The sequence below is a fragment of the Cetorhinus maximus genome, chromosome X (genome assembly GCF_964194155.1).
Source record: "Cetorhinus maximus chromosome X, sCetMax3.hap1.1, whole genome shotgun sequence".
In the NCBI taxonomy this organism is placed as follows: Eukaryota; Metazoa; Chordata; class Chondrichthyes; order Lamniformes; family Cetorhinidae; genus Cetorhinus; species Cetorhinus maximus.
In genome coordinates this window covers 2,428,722-2,448,546 of record NC_135917.1, presented here as the reverse complement: position 1 = coordinate 2,448,546, position 19,825 = coordinate 2,428,722, and the positions used below count along the sequence as shown (strand labels likewise).

Sequence of the window (19,825 nt, the reverse complement as noted above, 5' to 3'; positions counted from 1 at the left end):
GCCGATGCTGCCAGACCTGCTGAGTTTTTCCAGGTAATTCTGTTTTTGTTTGTGGTGAACTGCTTACTCAGCAATACCTGTATCAGAGGTGACAGGAGTGTTTATGCACAGCACAGCAGACCTGGAAGAAATTTGTTGGAACTCACAATTTTTTTTTAATGTTTGCTCTCAAGATGTGGGGTATGCTGGCAAGGCCACATTTATTGCACTCAGAAGGAGATGGTGGACCTTCTTGATGTAATTGTCATACGACTAAGTGACTTCCTAGGCCATTTCAGAGTTAGCCATGTCATGTGGGACTGACATTGCATGTAGGCCAGACCAGGTGGACAGCAAGTTCCCTTCCCTGAAGGACATTAAGTTTCTAATGGCAATCTGGCAGCTTTCATGGTCATTTCAGTTCTGACGCCTGCCCACAAAATGACAAGAACTAGTGAATTTAATTTCACAACTTATCACATGAGATTTAAATTCAAAACTGCCAACTTGCCTGTCCAAGACAAGAACCACTACATAATAATACCACATAACATTACCACTCTTCGCTATACTGTTATAGAGAAATGCCAGACAGAGTGAGACACCATCCCACAAGGGGGGCGGAAAGAAAGATCAGCAGGGTACCCATCCTGCTCTGGTCTCACACACTTCCTACCGAAAGGTAAGAGTAACATTGGCACAGAACAGGTCCACTTGGCCAGGGATGGCACATGGGGAGACCAAGAAATGAATTGAGGAGATAAACGATATCTACATTCTTAAAATGATGGAATGTTTTTAGTTTCCCTGACCAAGGCATAATTACTCATTTATCGTTTGGAACGGAGACTGATGTCACCTGTGGATTCTCTCACATTATGAGATGCTGTCAGTAACTATTCATGTCCAATGCTTGTTCAGTTGCTATTGATCAGCACATTTCAACATCAGTAACTTTATCGCAGTTACTAAATGAGCTGGGAGTTGATCCAGTTTGCATCAGGTGTTTGATATATCTGGCTATAAATGCCAGACAGCAGTCAAGAGTTCCTACAGCACAACTGCCATGATGTTGCAACTGTCGATTTTAGTGAGCCTTGCCCTGTATGGTAAGTACAACTTCACTTATTTGACCTGCTGTTATTGTTGCTCTTCCGCTACATTTTTAGAGTCAGAAGCAGCTATAATTGTGATTGACCTGAAAGTTGGTGAATGTTAATATGTGTATAGTGCATAGATAGGTTGTGTTACAAGGTAATAACATATAAAAGGAATAAAAAGCAGAAAGTGCAGGAAAAACCTCAGCAGGTCTTGCAGAATCTGCGGAGAGAAGAACAGAGTTAACATTTTGAGTCCAATGTGACTCTTCTTCGCAATCACCTGTTGCAACATCATCACTTTGTTTTTATTTCAGATTTCCAGCATCCGCAGTATTTTGCTTTTATTTTAACATGCCAAAGGAGTCAGATGAAACAACAAATTGTATAAAGTGCTTATGAGGTTTACATTCAGTTTGTTTCGGATTGATATGAAATTAGTGACTAGAAAAATACCGTTGGGGGACTGGGTATTGCAGTGGTTATAACTCTGACTTTTCACCTCTGGGGTCGTCTGGTCTTTCACCTCAGTTAGTGGATGCATGTTCCAGCACTGACTTAGGTTGGATGTCTGCTAGGTGGGCTGAAGGGGTGAGGCAGGAAAAGGTAGCAATGGCCAGTCACTTAGAGTAAGGTTGGCTGAAAATTTTCAGTAAATAATACAAATTGTTCCATACATACAAACATACAAACATAAGAATTAGGAGCAGGAGTAGGCCATTTACCCCTCCAGCCTGCTCCGCCATTCATCAAGATCATGGCTGGTCTGATTGTGGCCTCAACTCCACATTCCAACCTACTCTCCAATAACCTTTTACTCCCTTGTTATTCAAGAATCTATCTACCTCTGCCTTAAAAATATTCAATGACCCAGCCTCCACTGCTCTCTGGGGAAGAGAGTTCCAAAGACTAATGACCCACAGAGAAAAAAATTCTCCTCATCTCCATCCTAAATGGGAGACCCCTTATTTTTAAACTGTGTCCCCCTAGTTCTAGTCTCTCTCACAAAGGGATACATCATTTCAGCATCCACCCTGTTAAGACCCCTCAGGATCTTATAAGTTTCAATAAGCTCAACTCTTCTTCCAATTCTTCTTCTTTCCTCATAAGATAACCCTCCCCATCCCAGGTATCAGTCGAGTGAACCTTCTCTGAACTGCTTCAAACGTCAAACGCCTTTCTCCTTTCTTAAATAAGGAGACCAAAACTGTACACAGTACTCCAGATGTGGTCTCACAAGGCCCTGTACAGATGCAGTCAAACATCCCGACTTTTATATTCCATTCCCCTTGCAATAAACAACAACATTTCATTTGCCTTCTTAATCATTTGCTATACTTGCATAACTTTTTGAAATTTTGGAAAATTAGAACCAATGCATCTACTTTCTCAGCAGCCACTTCTTTTAAGGCTCTAGGATGAAGTCCATCAGGTCCTGGGGACTTGTTAGACTTCAGTTCTAATAATTTTCTCAGTACCCTTTCCCTGGTGATTGTAATTGTTTTACGTTCCTCCCTCCATTTCACCTCCCTTTGCAGCAAGGCTACTTACTCTTTGACATAGGGTCTTTCGACTGGCTGTCGAAACATTGCTGTGGGCTCCACTTCCACTGCTGTGAAGCATTGAATGCCTGTCTCATGCAGGAGTGGTTGAGGAAAACACCAAGATGTATTTAAGGAGAGCTAGATAAGCACATGAGTGAGAAAGGAATACAAGGATACATTAAATGGGTAGATGAGAGGTGTGGAAGGAGGCTCGTGTGAAGCACAACAGTCAGCATTAACCAGTTGGGTCAAATGGCCTCTTTCTATGCTGTAGATTCAGTGTAATTCTATGTAATCAGTGGCACCAGATGTAGTGTTAACAGGAATTCCAGCTGGTCATGCTGCCAGTCCTACCTCCACTTTCTGACAACAGGCTACAAAGGGGTGAACACAAGAACCTCTTGCTCCCATGTCAACAGGTAACTCCAATGCATCACTAACCAGGGTGGAGTCCAAGCATTAATGAGTCCTGCCCCAATTTCCACCCCCATGGCTACCTGGCCACCCTGAATCTGCCATAAACATTGCAGATTTTCAGGGCCATGGACGGCAGTTTTTAGCCTCCAGCCAGTAACTGAAGCATAAGTGCACACCCTCTGCTGGCTGCAAGGTTCTAATCTGTGTTTCAACCCAGTTCCCAAATCCCAATTGACAATCTCAATTCAACATGCCACAAAGATGGGTAATGTCACATTAGGCTTTTCTGATGCTGAGGTAGAGTGCAGTCTGGGTGTTTAACCCACAATCTTAGGGCTTAGGGTCACATACAGCCCTTGAAGCCTGGCAAGCATGCCTCAAAGCCCAATAAATTCCATCCTATTTGTGTTTATTTTTGTTTGTCAGTTTGGTTAGGTTGAATTTCTTGGGACTAGAGGTATGAAAAGGGACTACTCTTAGCATTACCTCAGGGTTGAAATTGAAGCAGGACTCATTAATGTTACCTCATTGTTGGATATTAAATTGCAGGAGTAGGACAAGAAGACGCGGTTTCAAACAATAAAAGGCCAATTTAAGACCGATAACTTAGAAGCTCTTCTTCACAATACGTGATCAGTACATGGAATGGATTGCTGGATAGAGTAGAGGAGAAAACAACCCTGGAATCATTTAAGAACAAATTAGAGACTTTAGGGTCTTTTTTAATGGATAAAGTAAGATGGGCCGAATCCTCATCCATAATTATTTTGTGATTTTGTGAACCACAAAGAAAAGAAGTTGGCCAACCCTGCAGGTTTTTACCATATCTGACCTGGTCTGAGAGACCTTGAAGTTTGATTTGCCACATTGCGAGGGGATACAATGCTTTTTACAGACTTCCTGATTACTTAAGGTTAAAGGTAGTAGATGTTGGTCAGTAGTGATTGTAATGAAAACATTTCATCTCCTTAATATATACAGGGCTCTGTTCTGGACAGGAACGTGTCATTGGAGGGACCGAGGCAAAACCCAACGCGTGGCCATGGCAGGTACTAAAGATCCAACCATTCCTATTCACCAACATGGATTACCATCAGCACTCTATAAACTCGCTAGAATTTGAATTAATGAGTCCCCCCACCAATTTTCAGTGCTCTTTCCTGACTCCCACAATAATGTTATGCTAAGGCCTTAGAAAGCAGTTGGAGCTTTGCAATTAATTTCAAACAAAAAATAATATTTGACCAAATTCTTTCCTACAATTTTCAGTGACCTCTCATCTTCGTCCACCTGAAGGCCATGAAAAGTAAATAGATATCAATGTTTTTATTAATTGTAAGCAATATTTAAACAAAAACATCCCTCACATCCTTCAAAAGCCAATGATCCCATACCCACATAAGTAGGCTATTGCCCATTACAGGACAGCAATCAGGAACCCTGGCTGGTTATCGCCTCCCTAACCCAGGGGTGCTGGGGCAAATTGCAGCTCCCTCACCACTGTCTCATCAGAAAGCAGCTTACTTATCACAGACCAGGACAAAACTGGAGCATACTTGATCTGCATGGCTCAGCATCTTTCTACAATCCTTTTTTTCCCTATATTCTCTTGAGCAATATGACAGGATAGCTGAGTTTCTGGATACCTATCTACATTGACAGTGTCACGAGGCTATTCCCCTCTAATTTTGAAAATATGATTTTCAAACTTTCAACTGACTAGAAATTTTGCAATTTCATAGAATCACAGAATTTTAACACCACAGAAGGAGGCCATTCGGCCCATCATGTCTGCACCAGCTCTCCAAATGAGCATTATGACCTAGTGACATTGCCCTGCCTTTTCCCCCATACCCCTTCACATTGTTTCTATTCAAATGTCCTCTTGAATGCCTTAATTGAACCTGGCTCCACCACACATTCCAGACCCAAACCACTCGCAGTGTGAAAAAGTTTTTTCTCCCGTCACATTTGCTTCTTTTGCAAATCACTTTAAATCTATGCCTTCTTATTCTTGATCCTTTTACAAATGGGAACAGCTTCTCCCCATCTACTCTGTCCAGCCCCTTCATGGTTTTGAACATCTCTATCAAATCTGCTCAGTCTTCTTCTCTCCAAGGAGAACAGTCCCAACCTCTCCAATCTATCCTCAAAGCTGAAGTTTCTCATCCCTGGAACCATTCTTTTAAACCTCTTCTGCACTCTCTCCAATGTGTTCATATCCTTCCTATGATGTGGAGCCCAGAACTGTATACAATATTCCAGCTGAGGTCTAACAACTGTCTTATATAAATTCAGCATAACCTCCCTGCTCTTGTACTCTATGCCCCTACTAATAAAGCCCAGGATACTATATGCTTTATTAACTGCTCTCTCCACCTGTCCTGCCACCTTCAATGATCTATGCACATATACACCCAGGTCTTTCTGCTCCTGCACCCCCTTCAAAATTTCACCCCTTATTTTATATTGTCTGTCCATGTTCTTCCTACCAAAATGCATCACCTCACACTCCTCCACATTGAACTTCATCTGCCACCTATCTGCCCACTCTAACTTGTCTATGTCCTTCTGAAGTTCTACACTGTCCTCCACGCAGTTTACAACACTCCCAAGTTTCGTGTCATCTGCAAACTTTGAAATTATCCCCTGCACACCAAGATCTAGATCATTAATATATATCAGGAAAAGCAAGGGTCCCGATACCGACCCCTGGGGAACTCCATTACAAACCTTCCTCCAGCCCGAAAAATATCCATTGACCATTACTCTCTGCCTCCTATATTTCAGCCAATTTTATATCCACATTGCTACTGTCCCTTTTATTCCATGAGCAATAGCTTTTCTCACAAGTGTGTTGTGTGGCACTGTATCAAATGCCTTTCGAAAGTCCATGTACACCACATCAACAGCATTACCCTCACTGAACTTTTCTGTTACCTCTTCAAAAAACTCCAAGTTAGTTAAACACGATTTCCCCTTTAGAAATCCATGCTGGCTCTTCCTTATCAACCCATATTTTTCTATGTGACTACTAATTCTATCCCGAATAATTGTTTCTAGAATCTTGCCCAACACTGAAGTTAAACTGACTGGTCTGTAATTGCTGGGCTTATCCTTACAACCTTTTTTGAACAAGCGCATAATGTTTGCAATTCTCCATTCCATAGGCACCTCCCCTGAGTCTAGGGAAGACTGAAAAATTATGGCCAGTGCCCCTGCAATTTCTATTTTCACTTCTTTCAATATCCTTGGATGCATCTCGTCCAGTCCCAGTGCCTTGTCAGCTTTGAGTACCGATAGTCTATTCAACATTTCCTCCTTATCAATTTTGAACCCTTCTAGTGATAGAGTTTCCTCGTCTGTCACCATGGCCTGGGTAGCATCTACCTCCTTGGTAAAGACAGATGCAGAGTATTCATTTAGTACCTCAGCCATGGCTCCTTTGTCCACGTGTAAATTCCCTTTTAGGCCCCTAATCAGCCCTACTCCTCCTTTTACCACCCTTTTACTATTTATATGCCTATAGAAGACTTTGGGATTCCCCTTTATGTTGGCTGCCAGTCTTTTCTCATAATCCCTCTTCACTTCTTTAATATGCTTTTTCACCTCCCCTCTGAACCTTCTGTATTCCTCTTGGTTCTCAATTGTATTTTCTACCTGACACCTGTCATAAGCACACTTTTTCTTCTTTATCTTAATTTCTATCTCTTTTTCATCCAGGGAGCTCTGGGTTTGTTTGCCCTATCTTTCCCTTTTGACGGAATATACCTTTACTGTGCCCGAACCAATTCTTTTTTGAAGGTAGCCCATTGTTCAGCTACAGTTTTTCCTGCCAATTTTTCACTCCAGTCTATCTGACCCAGCTCCATTCTTGCCCCATCGAAGTCGGCTCCCGTCCAGTTAATTATTCTTACTCTGGATTGCCTATCGTCCTTTTCTATCATCATCCTAAAACGTACAAAACAATGATCACTGTCTCCTAAATGTTCCCTCATTGACACTTGATCTACTTGGCCCACCTCATTTCCAAGAATCAGGTTTCTTGTTGGATTGGACACATACTGCTCTCGAAAATTTTCCTGAACACAATCTAGGAACTTTTGCCCCTCTCCACCCTTTATACTACCATTGTCCCAGTCTACATTCGGGTAATTAAAGTCCCCCATTATAACTACTCTATAATGCTTGCATCCCTCTGTAATTTCCCTGCAGATTTGTTCTTCTACATCCTTCTCACTAGTTGGTCGTCTATAGACTACATCGAGCAATGTAATTGCCCCCTTTTTGTTCCTTAGCTCTGGTCAAATTGATCCTGTCTTTGAACCCTCTAGGACATCCTCTTTCTCCAGCACTGCAATGCTCTCCTTAACCAATACCGCCACCTGTCCCCCTTTCCTATCTTTTCTGAACACCTTGTACCTTGGAATATTTAACACCTAGTTCTGTCCTTCCTTGAGCCAGATCTCTGTTATCGCCACAACATCATATTTCCACATGACAATCTGCGCCTGTAGCTCCCCAATCTTATTTACTATACTCTGTGCATTTCATACAGCTTGGTTAGAAACATATTCTGCATAAATGTGAAGTCTCGTGTGTTTTGAAAACAGGATTTTAGTGTATGACCGATTGAATTATTTTTTACAGGTCTCCCTTCAAGGTTACGCTGGTTACTGGTACCACACCTGTGGTGGCACCCTGATCCTCAAGAGATGGGTAATGACTGCTGCTCACTGTGTCGATAGGTGAATGATTTTGATTGAGACTCTTTGATAGATTAACAGCAGGATTACTATGAATGTTCAATCTGTTCCAAGATTGTGTCAGTCTCACTGTATTGTGTGAAACAGAAGCACTCTCATTCTTTTCTATCTTTGTGGTTTCGAAATCTGTGTTCTTTCTTTCGCTGTTTCTTTTTGCATCTTTCTCTTACTTCTTCTCTCCCTCTCTCCAGTTCACTTTCTTTCCAATCTGTTTATATTGTGTACATTTGTAAGGAAGTCGAACACTAGAAAAGGCCATTAGGCTCATCAAGTCCATTCCTTCCAAAGACATTTACACCTCATCAAAAGACTCAAGAGATTCTCGTAAAATTCCTAAAGGATTTCTAGCAGATCCTTAGAGGACAGTGCATGGTTTACAATTCTCCATCTTAATAAATAACAAGCCTAACAAAGTAGTTAGCAACAGTTTCTTCAACTTGCAAATAAAAGTTATGAAAAAGCTTTGTAATTGGGAATGGATAAAATTAGTTACAAGATACCAAAGAAAACTGAAAATGAGCACAACTCACCATTACAAATGAGTAACTATGTACCAGCAGAGTAATAAAAGTAGCAGTATCACCCCAGCTACTTTATCAGACAACGATGCTCCTTTAATGATCTTGTTCCTCTTTACAGCCAACAAGAAAGGTCTGATTATGAGATTTTGTCATTTGAAGCCTTCTCCAACACTTTAGTTTGGAGTGACTTATCATTTCCTTTAATCAACAGCGTAAATCCGTCATACCGTGTAGTCTTGGGCGATCACAACATTTATGAGGATGACAGAACCGAACAGTCCATTTTTGTTGAAAAAATCATTCGCCACGAAGGTTGGACTGGCGACCTTGCAATTGGGTACGTAGTTATATTACTATTTTGGATAAATGAGAAATGTGTTGACACCATAGTAATTTTAAAATCCAGTTCATCATGGCTGCTCTCTTGCTGCATGCTCTAGTCCTTAAAAAAGGTTACAACCTCATAAGAGTTGTAACTCATTGTTAGTGCAATTTTGTTTGGGCTAAAGAAAAATATATGTGCCCCTGCATTGATTATATAATGTTCATTAACTCATTAACTGCACTAGCACTATAATTTGCCTCAGTGTTGTTAGTGACACCGAGAAAAACGTGTGTGTCTGTGTGTGTTGAGGAAGGAAAACATCAGGTTCAGCTGTTGAAAAGCCTGCTGAAGCTCTTCATCTAAGCAGGCACATAGCCACTTGGATGAGGTAGCGGAGGGTGAGTGCTGCATGTGGAATAGTACCCCAGCAGAACTGAGGCCTTCAAGACTGGAGGGAAGGAAAATGAGATTAAAATATAAACATAAAACTGTACATAATCAATAACTCAGCTGAACTGTAGGTTCTCGCAAACCACTGTATGGACAGGTCTTAAGTTTTAAGGTGCACCTGCAGCATACTGATAAAAACAACACAAAGATTTATGCCAGAAAAACAATTTATTTTAAAGGAACGACATTGCTTTGCTTTACCTGGAGAAAGATGCTGTCCTGAACCAGTATGTCCAGTTTGGAGTATTGCCCAAGGCAGGATCTATATTACCAAATAACTACCTGTGTTACGTCACTGGCTGGGGCTACACTCAAAGTAGGTAACTTGGAATTCATGCGCAGCATTTTTCTACTAATCATCTTAAAGCTTTATCAGAAAGCAAATCAGCCCTTCACATGCAAGTCACATCAGGATTTTCCACCTGCTGCTTCTTCAACACGACAGCAATTCCACTTGCTTCAAGAAGTTCTAGCCTCAGGGTCTTTTGCATTCTTCAGGTAGATTCCCTGGTCTCCACCAGGGAGTCAGTCTGGACTGATCATGGAGATTGGCCATGACACGGGCTTTTCGCAGCCTAGAGTGGTCTGCAGCTTCCATACTTATATCTATGCAATTGATTGTTGTCATGTAGACTTTGTGGTCATTTAAATTGTAACGGGCCCTTCCTGTTCCCATAGAGATATAAGGAGGAATCTTCTGCTCTTGCTGGTGGCAAGCTCGGAGGCGGGAAGGTGGGGTACCAGAACCCCAACGCCTTCCCGCCTCCGCCACATACTGAGGCCTTTAAGAGGCCAATTAATAACCACTTAAGGGCCTCATCTCACCGCTGCTGGTATTAACCCAGTGGCAGCAGGCCTGTTGCCATGTGGCGTGAATGGCAGCTAAAACCATGCAGCCAGCTTGTCACCTCCAGTCGAGGGACTGGACATCAGGAAAGGAAAAAAGGGTGAAGCCACCCCCCCACCAACCACGAACATTACTTACCTGCGGCCTGGGTCACTCTGCGATCTTTATAAATATAAGTTGTTGTTGATGTATTTCTATCATTTGCAAATCATTACCCACTAATGTATTTTATGTTGCCCATAACTTCTGGCATAGAAATCCCAGAAGCGGTAGGGATAAGGAGGGAGTAACCTTCATCTGTCTAAGTTAAGCTAAGGGGTCTGTGTAACTTAAGCAGAAAATCTAGACCTTTCAGTCTATCTATGTGCTGTTTGGCCACCAACCAATATATTCCTCAGTAGCCCCTGTCTTTATTTTTACTGTTTTTAACCTTGCAAGCCTCCTGTTCTGTGGACCTTGGTCCTTCATTGTAGTTTCTCGATTTAAAAAAAAAGTATTGCTCATTTTCACATGAGCCTAAAACAAACTAAATGGTTCAGCCCAGGGAGGCTGGAGTTTCCTTGAAGCTGCTGGCACTTTAAGGATTAAGAAGCTGGCTAACTTTTGATTGAAATAATATTGATATCATCCAGTGGCATAGGATAGATAAGATTCCCAGTGATATCACTCATCTCTCCCAGCTTGAACCACAACCTCTATCACTTGAGTAATATTGGCACTGCCAGTTAGGGATGAGTTGGCAATCTGCCCACTTGCCATGTTGGCCAGAGGAGGAGGCACAAGGGAAAAAGATGCCACAAAGCACCTTCAGCTGTTTCCTGGACTGCTAAAACGACAGAAATGTTAATTAAAAATCTCATCTTTTTAGTTATAACCATCCTACAGGTATTATAAATAGAAACCAAAACCCACAAACACTCAGTCATGAGTAATTGCTCACCACACGTATTTATCCTGTTATACAATGGGTATTAACACATACCGTAGCTGCAATAGGCAGAAAGCAATATTGCCTTTTGTCCTGAGTGCACAATTTTTCTCAGGTTCCTTCGTTTTATTTCAATGCTTTTTTCTTCATTCCTTTCCTTTCGTGCTCCTTCCTCCTCCTTCATTGTTTGCTTCTTCAAATCCTCACAGCTTTGAAATGTTTGAGGTAAATGCATATAAGGCATACATTGAGATATAGAGTTTTTCTGCAAGCAGCTGAATGTTATTTTTCAATAAATCTGCATTATGAAATCACAGACCCCTTTACGGATCTTCCATGAGTGTACACTATATTAATCAAGGAAAATGTTGGCTTCATCTGTCATAAGTACTTAAACTGGAATGTACACATGGAAGGCAAATGGTTCGAAGCTATTAAATGGTCTTCAACCTGTTTGTTGTTTCCATAGTCAAATGGATAATATGGCGCTAGATTATTATCTAGGATAAAATGTGAACTATAAAAAAAGTGATTGACAAAAATACAACAGTAACAGTGGATCTTTTTTCTTGATGCAGGTGGTGGGACAGTTAATCCTACTCTTCAGCAGGCTCCCATCAGGGTTGTTGCCTATGAAATATGTTCCGAGCCTGCATGGTGGGGTGATTATGTCACACCAAACATGGTGTGTGCTGGAGGTGATGGTGTCGTTGCTGGTTGTCAGGTAATAATCTTGGATAATCTCTTTCAGTGGACAGATTGAAGAAGATATTGATAACCTTAAGTCCTACCAGCGCAGAGGGAAGCCTCTGCACTGAGGCTGCATTTACCCTTTTTTCCAATTTCCTTTCTCCTTTCTCTTCATCTCTCAGCACTGGAACAGATGTACAAGACTGGAAAAGACCATTATGTTCCAGCCAGCAAGTCCCAAAGTCTGGAAAATATCATACACCACTCTACCTCTCATTACCCTCAGTCCCCTCCCTCATCAAACATTCATCCAGCTACATCTTTTTAACTGACACCAGCCGCCTCATTGTCTCTTCATAGCGCTAGCCATGGCTCAGTAGTAGCAATCTCACCTCAGAAGGTTGTGGATTCAAGTCCCACTCCAGAGACCTGAGCACATAAATCAAGGCTGACACTCCAGGGCAGTACTGAAGGAATGTACACTACTGTCAGTGCTGTCTTTCAGAAGAGACATTGAAATGAGGTACTGTCTGCCCTCTCAGTAAACATAAAAGATCCTATGGCACTATTTCAAAGAAGGGCAGGGGAGTTATCCCTGATGACTCAGCCAATTTTTATCATTCAGTCAACACCAGAAAAACAGATTATCTGGTCATTTTCACATTGCTGCTTGTGTTTGCTGTTTGCAAATTAGATGCTGTGTTTCTCTACATTCCAACAGTGACTACACTTCAAAAGTACTTCATTGGCTGTAAAGTGCTTTGCGATGCCCGGTACTCTTGAAAGGTGCTATATAAATGCAAGTCTTTCTTTCTTGTGGGACACCTTGAGGATGTGAAGGAGGCTTTTTTTCTGTTCTTTTCTTCTCATCAGCCTCTTTCTCAATCTCTTGCTCACTTACCATTCCTCTTCTTTCTTTCATTCCTATTTTCTTTTCAATATTTCCCTTCACATTTTTTTCTCCTTATCCGTTTCTCTACCTTCCTGTTTCTCTTTCATTTTATTTCTCTTTGATTTTTGTTCCCCATTTTGATTGACAGGTGGATTTTTAAAAATCAAATAAATCTTACATACTCCAGTTTGAGGAACCAAATATAACAGGGTTTTAATGGTTTTCCTCACAGGGAGATTCTGGTGGGCCTCTAAATTGTCAGCATGATGGGGTATTCGAGGTTCATGGAGCCACCAGCTTCGTCGCTGCAGCAGGATGTGACACCTACATGAAACCAACAGTTTGGACCCGTGTTTCAGCTTACATTGATTGGATCAATGATGTACGTTAGCATTTGCTTTTTGATTTAACTTTACATACTATATAAGATGCTATGGGATAAATGTTCTGACTTAACACTCCTTGCACAGAGCTTTATGGGATGGGGCGCATATTGGTGATGGTGCCCTGCATGATTATCCATCTAGTTAAATGTGGAGCCACCAGGCTCATGAAGCCAGAGATGTATTTGGGGAGGGGGGATGCAGCTGCAGAGTGAGGTTGCTAACAGATATGATGTACAGGTGGATCTCTTGAAATAAGATACAATATGTCTTTTGACATATTTCCCACAATTCACAACACTGGGTTCCAGAAGTTTTGCCATGATGATAAAGGAGGTGTCTCCTTATTTTGCCTTGCTGCTGAGAACACGGCCAATCACTCACAGAGCAACGGAGTGCAAAGGTGAAAGAGGAATGCAGAATAATTTGCAAAGAATTTCACCTTTTAATGGCATTTGCCTTTAGTTGCAGGTCTTTTAAAATATGAAAGCAGCTTAAAGCCAACAGACTTCATTTCCACCATCAGCCCCATGTCACTCTGCCTCAGAAATTCTGAATACATACACGGGACAGCGTGCAAACCTATTAACATGTACAAAATTAAAAAGAAAATTTAAAACACCGGCTTTGCATTTGTTGTAGCTGCAATGAAACAACCTCCTACTAGAAAAATAGCTCCCTGAAGTGATGTCACTGAGCATTTGTACTCTGCTAATGTCAAAGAGTCTCGAGCCGTGGGTCTTACACAGCCAGCAGTGCCATTAAAACTCAACATGCCAGATTCCCTGACTGACACTTAGGAACATAAGAACATAAGAAATAGGAACAGGAGTAGACCATTCGGCCCCTTGAGCCTGTTCCGCCATTCAATAAAATCACGGCTGATCTTCTTGTGTTTTGATTTCCACATTCCCATCTAACCCTGATAACCTTTGATTCCCTTGCCTAACAAAAATCTATCCTCAATCTGCCTTCAAAACATTCGATGACCCCGCCTCCACCACCTTCTGAGGTAAACAATTCCAAAGTCGCACAACACTCAGAGAAAAAATTCTCCTCATCTCTGTCCTAAAAGAGCAACCCCTAATTTTAAAACAGTGCTCCCTAGTTCTGGACTCACCCACAAGAGGAAATATCCTTTCAACGTCCACCTTGTCAAGGCCATTCAGGATCTTGTATACTTCAATCAAATCACTCCTCACTCTTCTAAACTCCAGTGAAAACAAGCCCAGTCTGTCCAAACTTTCCTCATAAGACAACCCACTCATTCCAGGTATCAATCTAGTAAACCTCTTTTGAACCGCCTCCAATGTCTTTACATCCTTCCTTAAATAAGGAGATCAAAATTGCACACAGTATTCGAGGTGTGGTTTCACCAATGCTCTGTATAACTGAAGCATAACATCCTTACTTTTATGTTCAACCCATCTCATAACAAAGGATAGCATTCCATTAGCCTTCTTAATTACTTGCTGTACTTGCTGGGATTTTCCTGGCTATTGCCCTTATCAAATCTGCCATTACTATTGGCTACATGAGACCCACAATTAAAGATATGGTTGTACAGGCACAGTCTAAACATGGCTTCAAACCATTTGCATGAATTCAATTCAGGTAACTGTACACCCAGCTAATGTTACACAGCTTGTGATGACATGAAAATAGTATAATTGGCATATCTGATAGATCACACACATTATTCATGGTACCCTCTCTAATAAAGAAAGGATTGAGGTAGAAATGTCACCTAAGATGGGAGACATCATATTATTTGCCTGTTATATAACCACGCCTGATATTCAGTTTTATTGAGTTCAATGACAGGCAGGGGATATAAAAGGCAGTAGATGCAAAATTGCTTGCTTTGCAATGTTGCCCATGATGAATTTCTACCCCTAGATAAATACCCTGAGGTAGAATTTCTGCAGTGGTTTTCCCAGTCTCCTATCGAAACCTCCAGGGAAACTCCAGAGACACATTGTAAACATGGTTTCTACCATCTCTCCACCAATCATCCACTGAATTTTTCGCAGGAGATTGGAAGAACCCCCACGGAGGTTCTGCCCTCTCCCACAGCCACCCCGCCTCCCACACACATCTGTAATTAGAGTAATATTCTAGTCAAATATCTGCTCATCACACAGGCTAACCAGTTTCTGAAAAAAATAACAATCATATTTGATTTTTCAGAAAATCGCTTCTCATCAATCTGGATTGTGATGGACAAAGTGCAGCTCACAACAGAAAAGTGTGACTTTGTTAACTGTTAAAATACAGCAATAAAGCAAAGTGAAATCCATAATTTTTCCTCTTCATTGTCTCTTGATATTAAGACATCTTTTGTAAAAAGAGCCGGAGGTTTGGTTTTCAACGTTTACATCACATCATGACATTCTGCTTATTAATTATTTGCTGAGGGATATTGATATCATTATTAATAATCCTGCTGCTTTTGTTTGACTCAGTGACCAACTCAAATTCTGTATGTGTCTGGGGTGCAGTTTCAAAAACCGGTCATGGAGAATGGGAGAGTTATCGGTCTCTCCTGTAGTTGTTTTTTGAGCCTGTGTGCTCAATCCATTTTAATTCAATCCAATGAATGTCCTGGCCCAAGGGATTTATTATGTTTCAGCTCCCTCACTGAGTGAGTTTGATCTTAGTGGAAGTTGACAATGTCACATTCCTTCTATTGAGTCTCAATGACAAAATTAGAAAATTATTCCATCGCATTTACTTGTGATAAAAAAATTTGTGAACAGACCTCATACCTTCACAAGGTCAGATTTTACAGCTTGTCTCACAGTTGTTTTCTTTTAAGAAACATTTTCCCCTCCAATTTTTCCTCCCCTCAGCTGATACACAGACTGATGTGGAATGCAGTATCACACTGCTTTCTTAGCCAGATAGTGAGAGTCAATAGTTTGTTCAACTATAGAGGGCATCACAGCCAAGCCCAATCCTCTCCTCACTGGAGGCTGATGTGTGCACTTTCTGGCTGGAGTCACTAGATAGCAATCAGGATTAGGAACTCTTGTTGAATTTATATTCCCTGCCTCAGTCAGGGATGCTGAGGCCCACTGTATCATTCCCACTATCACCTTGGTTGAGATTGGCTAACAACTCAAAGCGAACCTGATTTGTATGGCCGTTTCACAATGGGCAATGCATCTAGTAGCTGAGCCATCGGGAGAGTTCATCTGCACATTGCAAACAAAAGCAGCCACTTTCTGCCAATGATTTCTGAAGACGATTTCTGGTTTTCAGAATTTGTCAACAAATTCCCTGATCTCGACTAAACCGCGAAAAAGCCATCATCTGCCAACGCATCACTGAATCGGTTGAAGTGGTTCTTAAAGTAACAAAAGCAGTTGACAAACCAGGCAACAGCAAGATTTATGTCAAGTAAATAGGGGCCTCAGTGTCAGTCAACCAAAGTACTTAAGCTTCTGGCTTTCCTATTGGGAATCATTGAATCATTTGAGTTGTCAGCTGACTACAGAAAAGAAAATACAAAAAGAAAGAAATTTAATTCTAGTAGTTAACAACTTAAAGAAATCATTTGCTATTTGGCATTGTGATTAACCAACCTTTAATTATGGTGCGCTCTTTAAATCATCCAAGGTCAATTTGTTAGCAGGTTAGGTGTTAATACAATGACTAAAATACCTGATATACATGTGCTGTGTCCAATAACTCATTCACTAGCTGAGGCACTTTTGTTGTTTTCCACTACTGATCACTAAACAATCACAACTGCTGCAATATGGATATGGAAGTAATGACAAGTTGGGCTTAGCTGTGTTGCTCCTGCCTTCACTATTGAATGTTTATTGTCTAAATTTAAACACGGAGAACAGTCATTGGGGTTTCCAGTCCTAGTGGGGATTCATCCCAGATGTTAATTCATTCCTTCCCTATTACTGAAATCTGTTTTGTTGGCCCTGTGGGGCAACCTTACAACTGATGATTTCTTGGCAAAGAAAGGAGTCTGTTACAAAATTATGTGGGACCCACAAAAGGGTGAAATACTTTAAAGGCAATCCTCCACAGGTGAACTGAGCAGTATAGTGGATTAACATGGGCTTTTCACTGCAAGAGCTTGGTTTGAATCCAGACCTCTATCTTTGGCTGTAAAGGTCACATTTGAAGTGAGTTGGGCAGTCTCAGTCTAGTTTGTTGTGGTTTTAGGACCTGCAGCAACATGTTGCCCCTAATTTGACAATCTCATTTGGAGAGGTCACAGGATGATGGTGTTGAATTTGGGGGAAAAAATGCCCTGCTGATTTGGAAGAAGTGCAGGGGAGTTCTGTCCGGCAACCTGGCCAATGTTTATGCCCCAATCAACATCTAAAACAGATTATCACATTGCTGTTTGTGGGAGCTTGCTGTGTGCAAATTGGTTGCTGCTTTTCCCACATCACAACCGTGATTATACTTAGAATGTGCTTCATTAGCTGTAAAGTGCTTTGAGATGTTCTGAGGTAGTGAAATCTCTTTTTTGGCAGCCTTCCGTCTAATGAAATGATGGTTTGCACCTTGGTGGTCAGGTCTGCTAAGCATTACCTGGTGTGGTTGTGAAAAGTATTATAGAGAAGCACATTTGTTCTTTCTTTACTGTTAGTAGAAAAAGAATGGAAGAAAGCATGGATCGTATTTTTTTTAATTTGTTGTTTGAAGCAGCCGAAGTTGCTTCCACACTGAGGGTAAAACTCCAGCAATTAACATGGGGATATCTATCTATATTATTGAAAGTGGTGTGTATGTCTGAATGTAATACTGTACTCTCTTTAGTCAATCAGAATGCAGAACTTCAACCAATCATATCACAGAGACCACAGTCCCTTCAACCAATCAGTTTCCAGAACCAGGAATCATTCAGATCACAGAACAATTTCTCTCACATTATTTCTGATTGGTTGTTCTATGTGACTAAATTAATCACATTCTACCCAAAGAAAGTTCTATGGAATATAGCTGCCATAACTGTTGCTCACCCTACAAACACACTAAGGAATTTAGCTATCCCATCTTCCAATTGCTCCAGCACCTTACCCCTACAGGCCTCATGCAAATGCTTGATCTCAAATGCACCCTTAACCTAGTGTCTTGTCACTTCCCACCCATTCTGGAGATCCTCAGCCTTCCATTTCTCTCCTTGACCCAATATGTTTGCTTTCCTTACCTCTTAGCAGGTGGACACTGTTAGGCTGGTGGTCTAATTCTGCTAAATGGTTCCAGTAGATTTTTGGAGGATCCTGATTTCACACCATCCATGTGATTTAGTACATCTGTTTCCATGTGGTATCTGGAAGACGTAGAGCAAATATTGAACAATGAATAAAGTTATTAGGTGAATGGCAAACATTAATTAAGGCTGGCTTATAATAAACGGTGTATAAAAAAAAGCCTCACACAATCAGAGCGTAGCACATCTTTCACAATTATGAAGTTCATTATCCTGGTGATCTTGTCCTCCTGGATAAGTATAATGAATACTCATCACCAGGGATCAGAGCATGAATATGTGCAGTCAGAGGGGTAGCTTTAGCATTAACCTCACATCCCCACTGACACATTCAATGCTAACAACACTTTTCTACTCTGCTCAATCAGAATGAATTGAACATCAGGTGGCTCAGTTATGCACCATCTGATGTGGTACTCAGTCATACAGGCCTAGGAAGATACTATTTTTGAGTGCCATACCCCCGCTCCCCAACCCCCGCTTCAGAAAATTGAATTAACTGATCTGAACGAGATTGTTGCAGCAGTGGAAGTTCTGCAGCCCATATTCAATGTAATCAATTCAAAATGCCATTGGCTTGAAAGTGGAAACAAACAAGTTTGCCCCCCACCCTCCCCCAATGGTATATGCTAGAGAACAGCTGGGACAAAGGTAGGCACCCATTCTATTTATCAACGCTTTCATGGAAAAGTAGGTAGTGGTCCCTCTGGGAGGTTGTCTGATAGCATATTTCCTAATTAATATTTTGATAACTAGATTTTTTTTTAAATTAGTAACTGCTAATAGTGATTGTTATTTCAATTTTCTGTTTAATTTTCCCTCAACATCTCTTCTCCTGAAGATCCAATTCCATGGGATTAGTAGCCCTACAGTGCTTCACCCATGTGACAATTCTTATTGTATCAGCCGAGGCAGCAAGTGTCATTAAGTTTGATGAGCTTCACAACACACACACACACACAGTTGTTAACTCATTGAGTACAGGCAATTGTACTATGCATCTGATCTATGTTATATGTGGCCTGGGAGTCCTGCATTATCACTGAGCAGCCCATCACTTACCATTGGCTTTACTCAGCTTGATGAATTTTAAAAAAGCATTGATAACAAAACATGAGAAAATAATTCAACCATGCACATATCTCTAACATTGGGTTGCCTCATGTTTTAATGATGGATACTGCTTTGAAGAAGCCATGTGAATAATTGGTGGTACATAATGAAGCCCAATTCATGATCACAGCCAATAAAGAGCAGTTAGCTTGTTTTATTTCTGCAATAACTGGCAGTCAGTGCAAATAAACAGAGCCCTGGTCCTTGCAGCTATATCAAAATGGTGCACCTCGACTGCAACTTTAGAATGCGTCACATCAATGCTCAAGTTACAGTATTACCCCTGACCTGACTGCGGAGGAGGGGGGCGGGGCAGTATGAGATCCTCCAGCCTGGAGTCAAATCAGGTTAAATCACTTAGATAAAGACTGCCTTACACTGGGCTAATTTAAATGTACTAAGAGTGTGGACGCTCCCTCCTACCCTTTTAATACATTTAACATAAAACTACCTGGAGTGAAACATAGGTAAAGCTCACAGTTGAATCTGACAATATTATTCACAGCCAAAGGTACTGCCAGTTTCAAATGGACACTGCAGAACCAATCTGAGATCAACTGCACCCAAAAGAATCGAATGAAAAATCAACTTGAGGGCAGAGGGAATAAGGAAATCAATCAAGACTGTC

At 41.2% G+C, this 19,825-nt stretch overlaps 1 protein-coding gene across 1 annotated transcript; it reads left to right on the top strand.

Moving 5' to 3' along the window:
* The first annotated feature begins 1,048 nt into the window (after window positions 1-1,048).
* On the top strand, window positions 1,049-15,079 carry LOC144672599 (chymotrypsin-like elastase family member 1). Its single transcript, XM_078534421.1, has 8 exons — window positions 1,049-1,088; window positions 4,019-4,086; window positions 7,688-7,785; window positions 8,536-8,661; window positions 9,279-9,415; window positions 11,453-11,598; window positions 12,689-12,838; window positions 15,030-15,079. The coding sequence occupies exons 1-8, from the start codon at window positions 1,049-1,051 to the stop codon at window positions 15,057-15,059; spliced, it is 795 nt and encodes a 264-aa protein (XP_078390547.1). The 3' UTR covers window positions 15,060-15,079.
* Window positions 15,080-19,825: the final 4,746 nt, after the last annotated feature.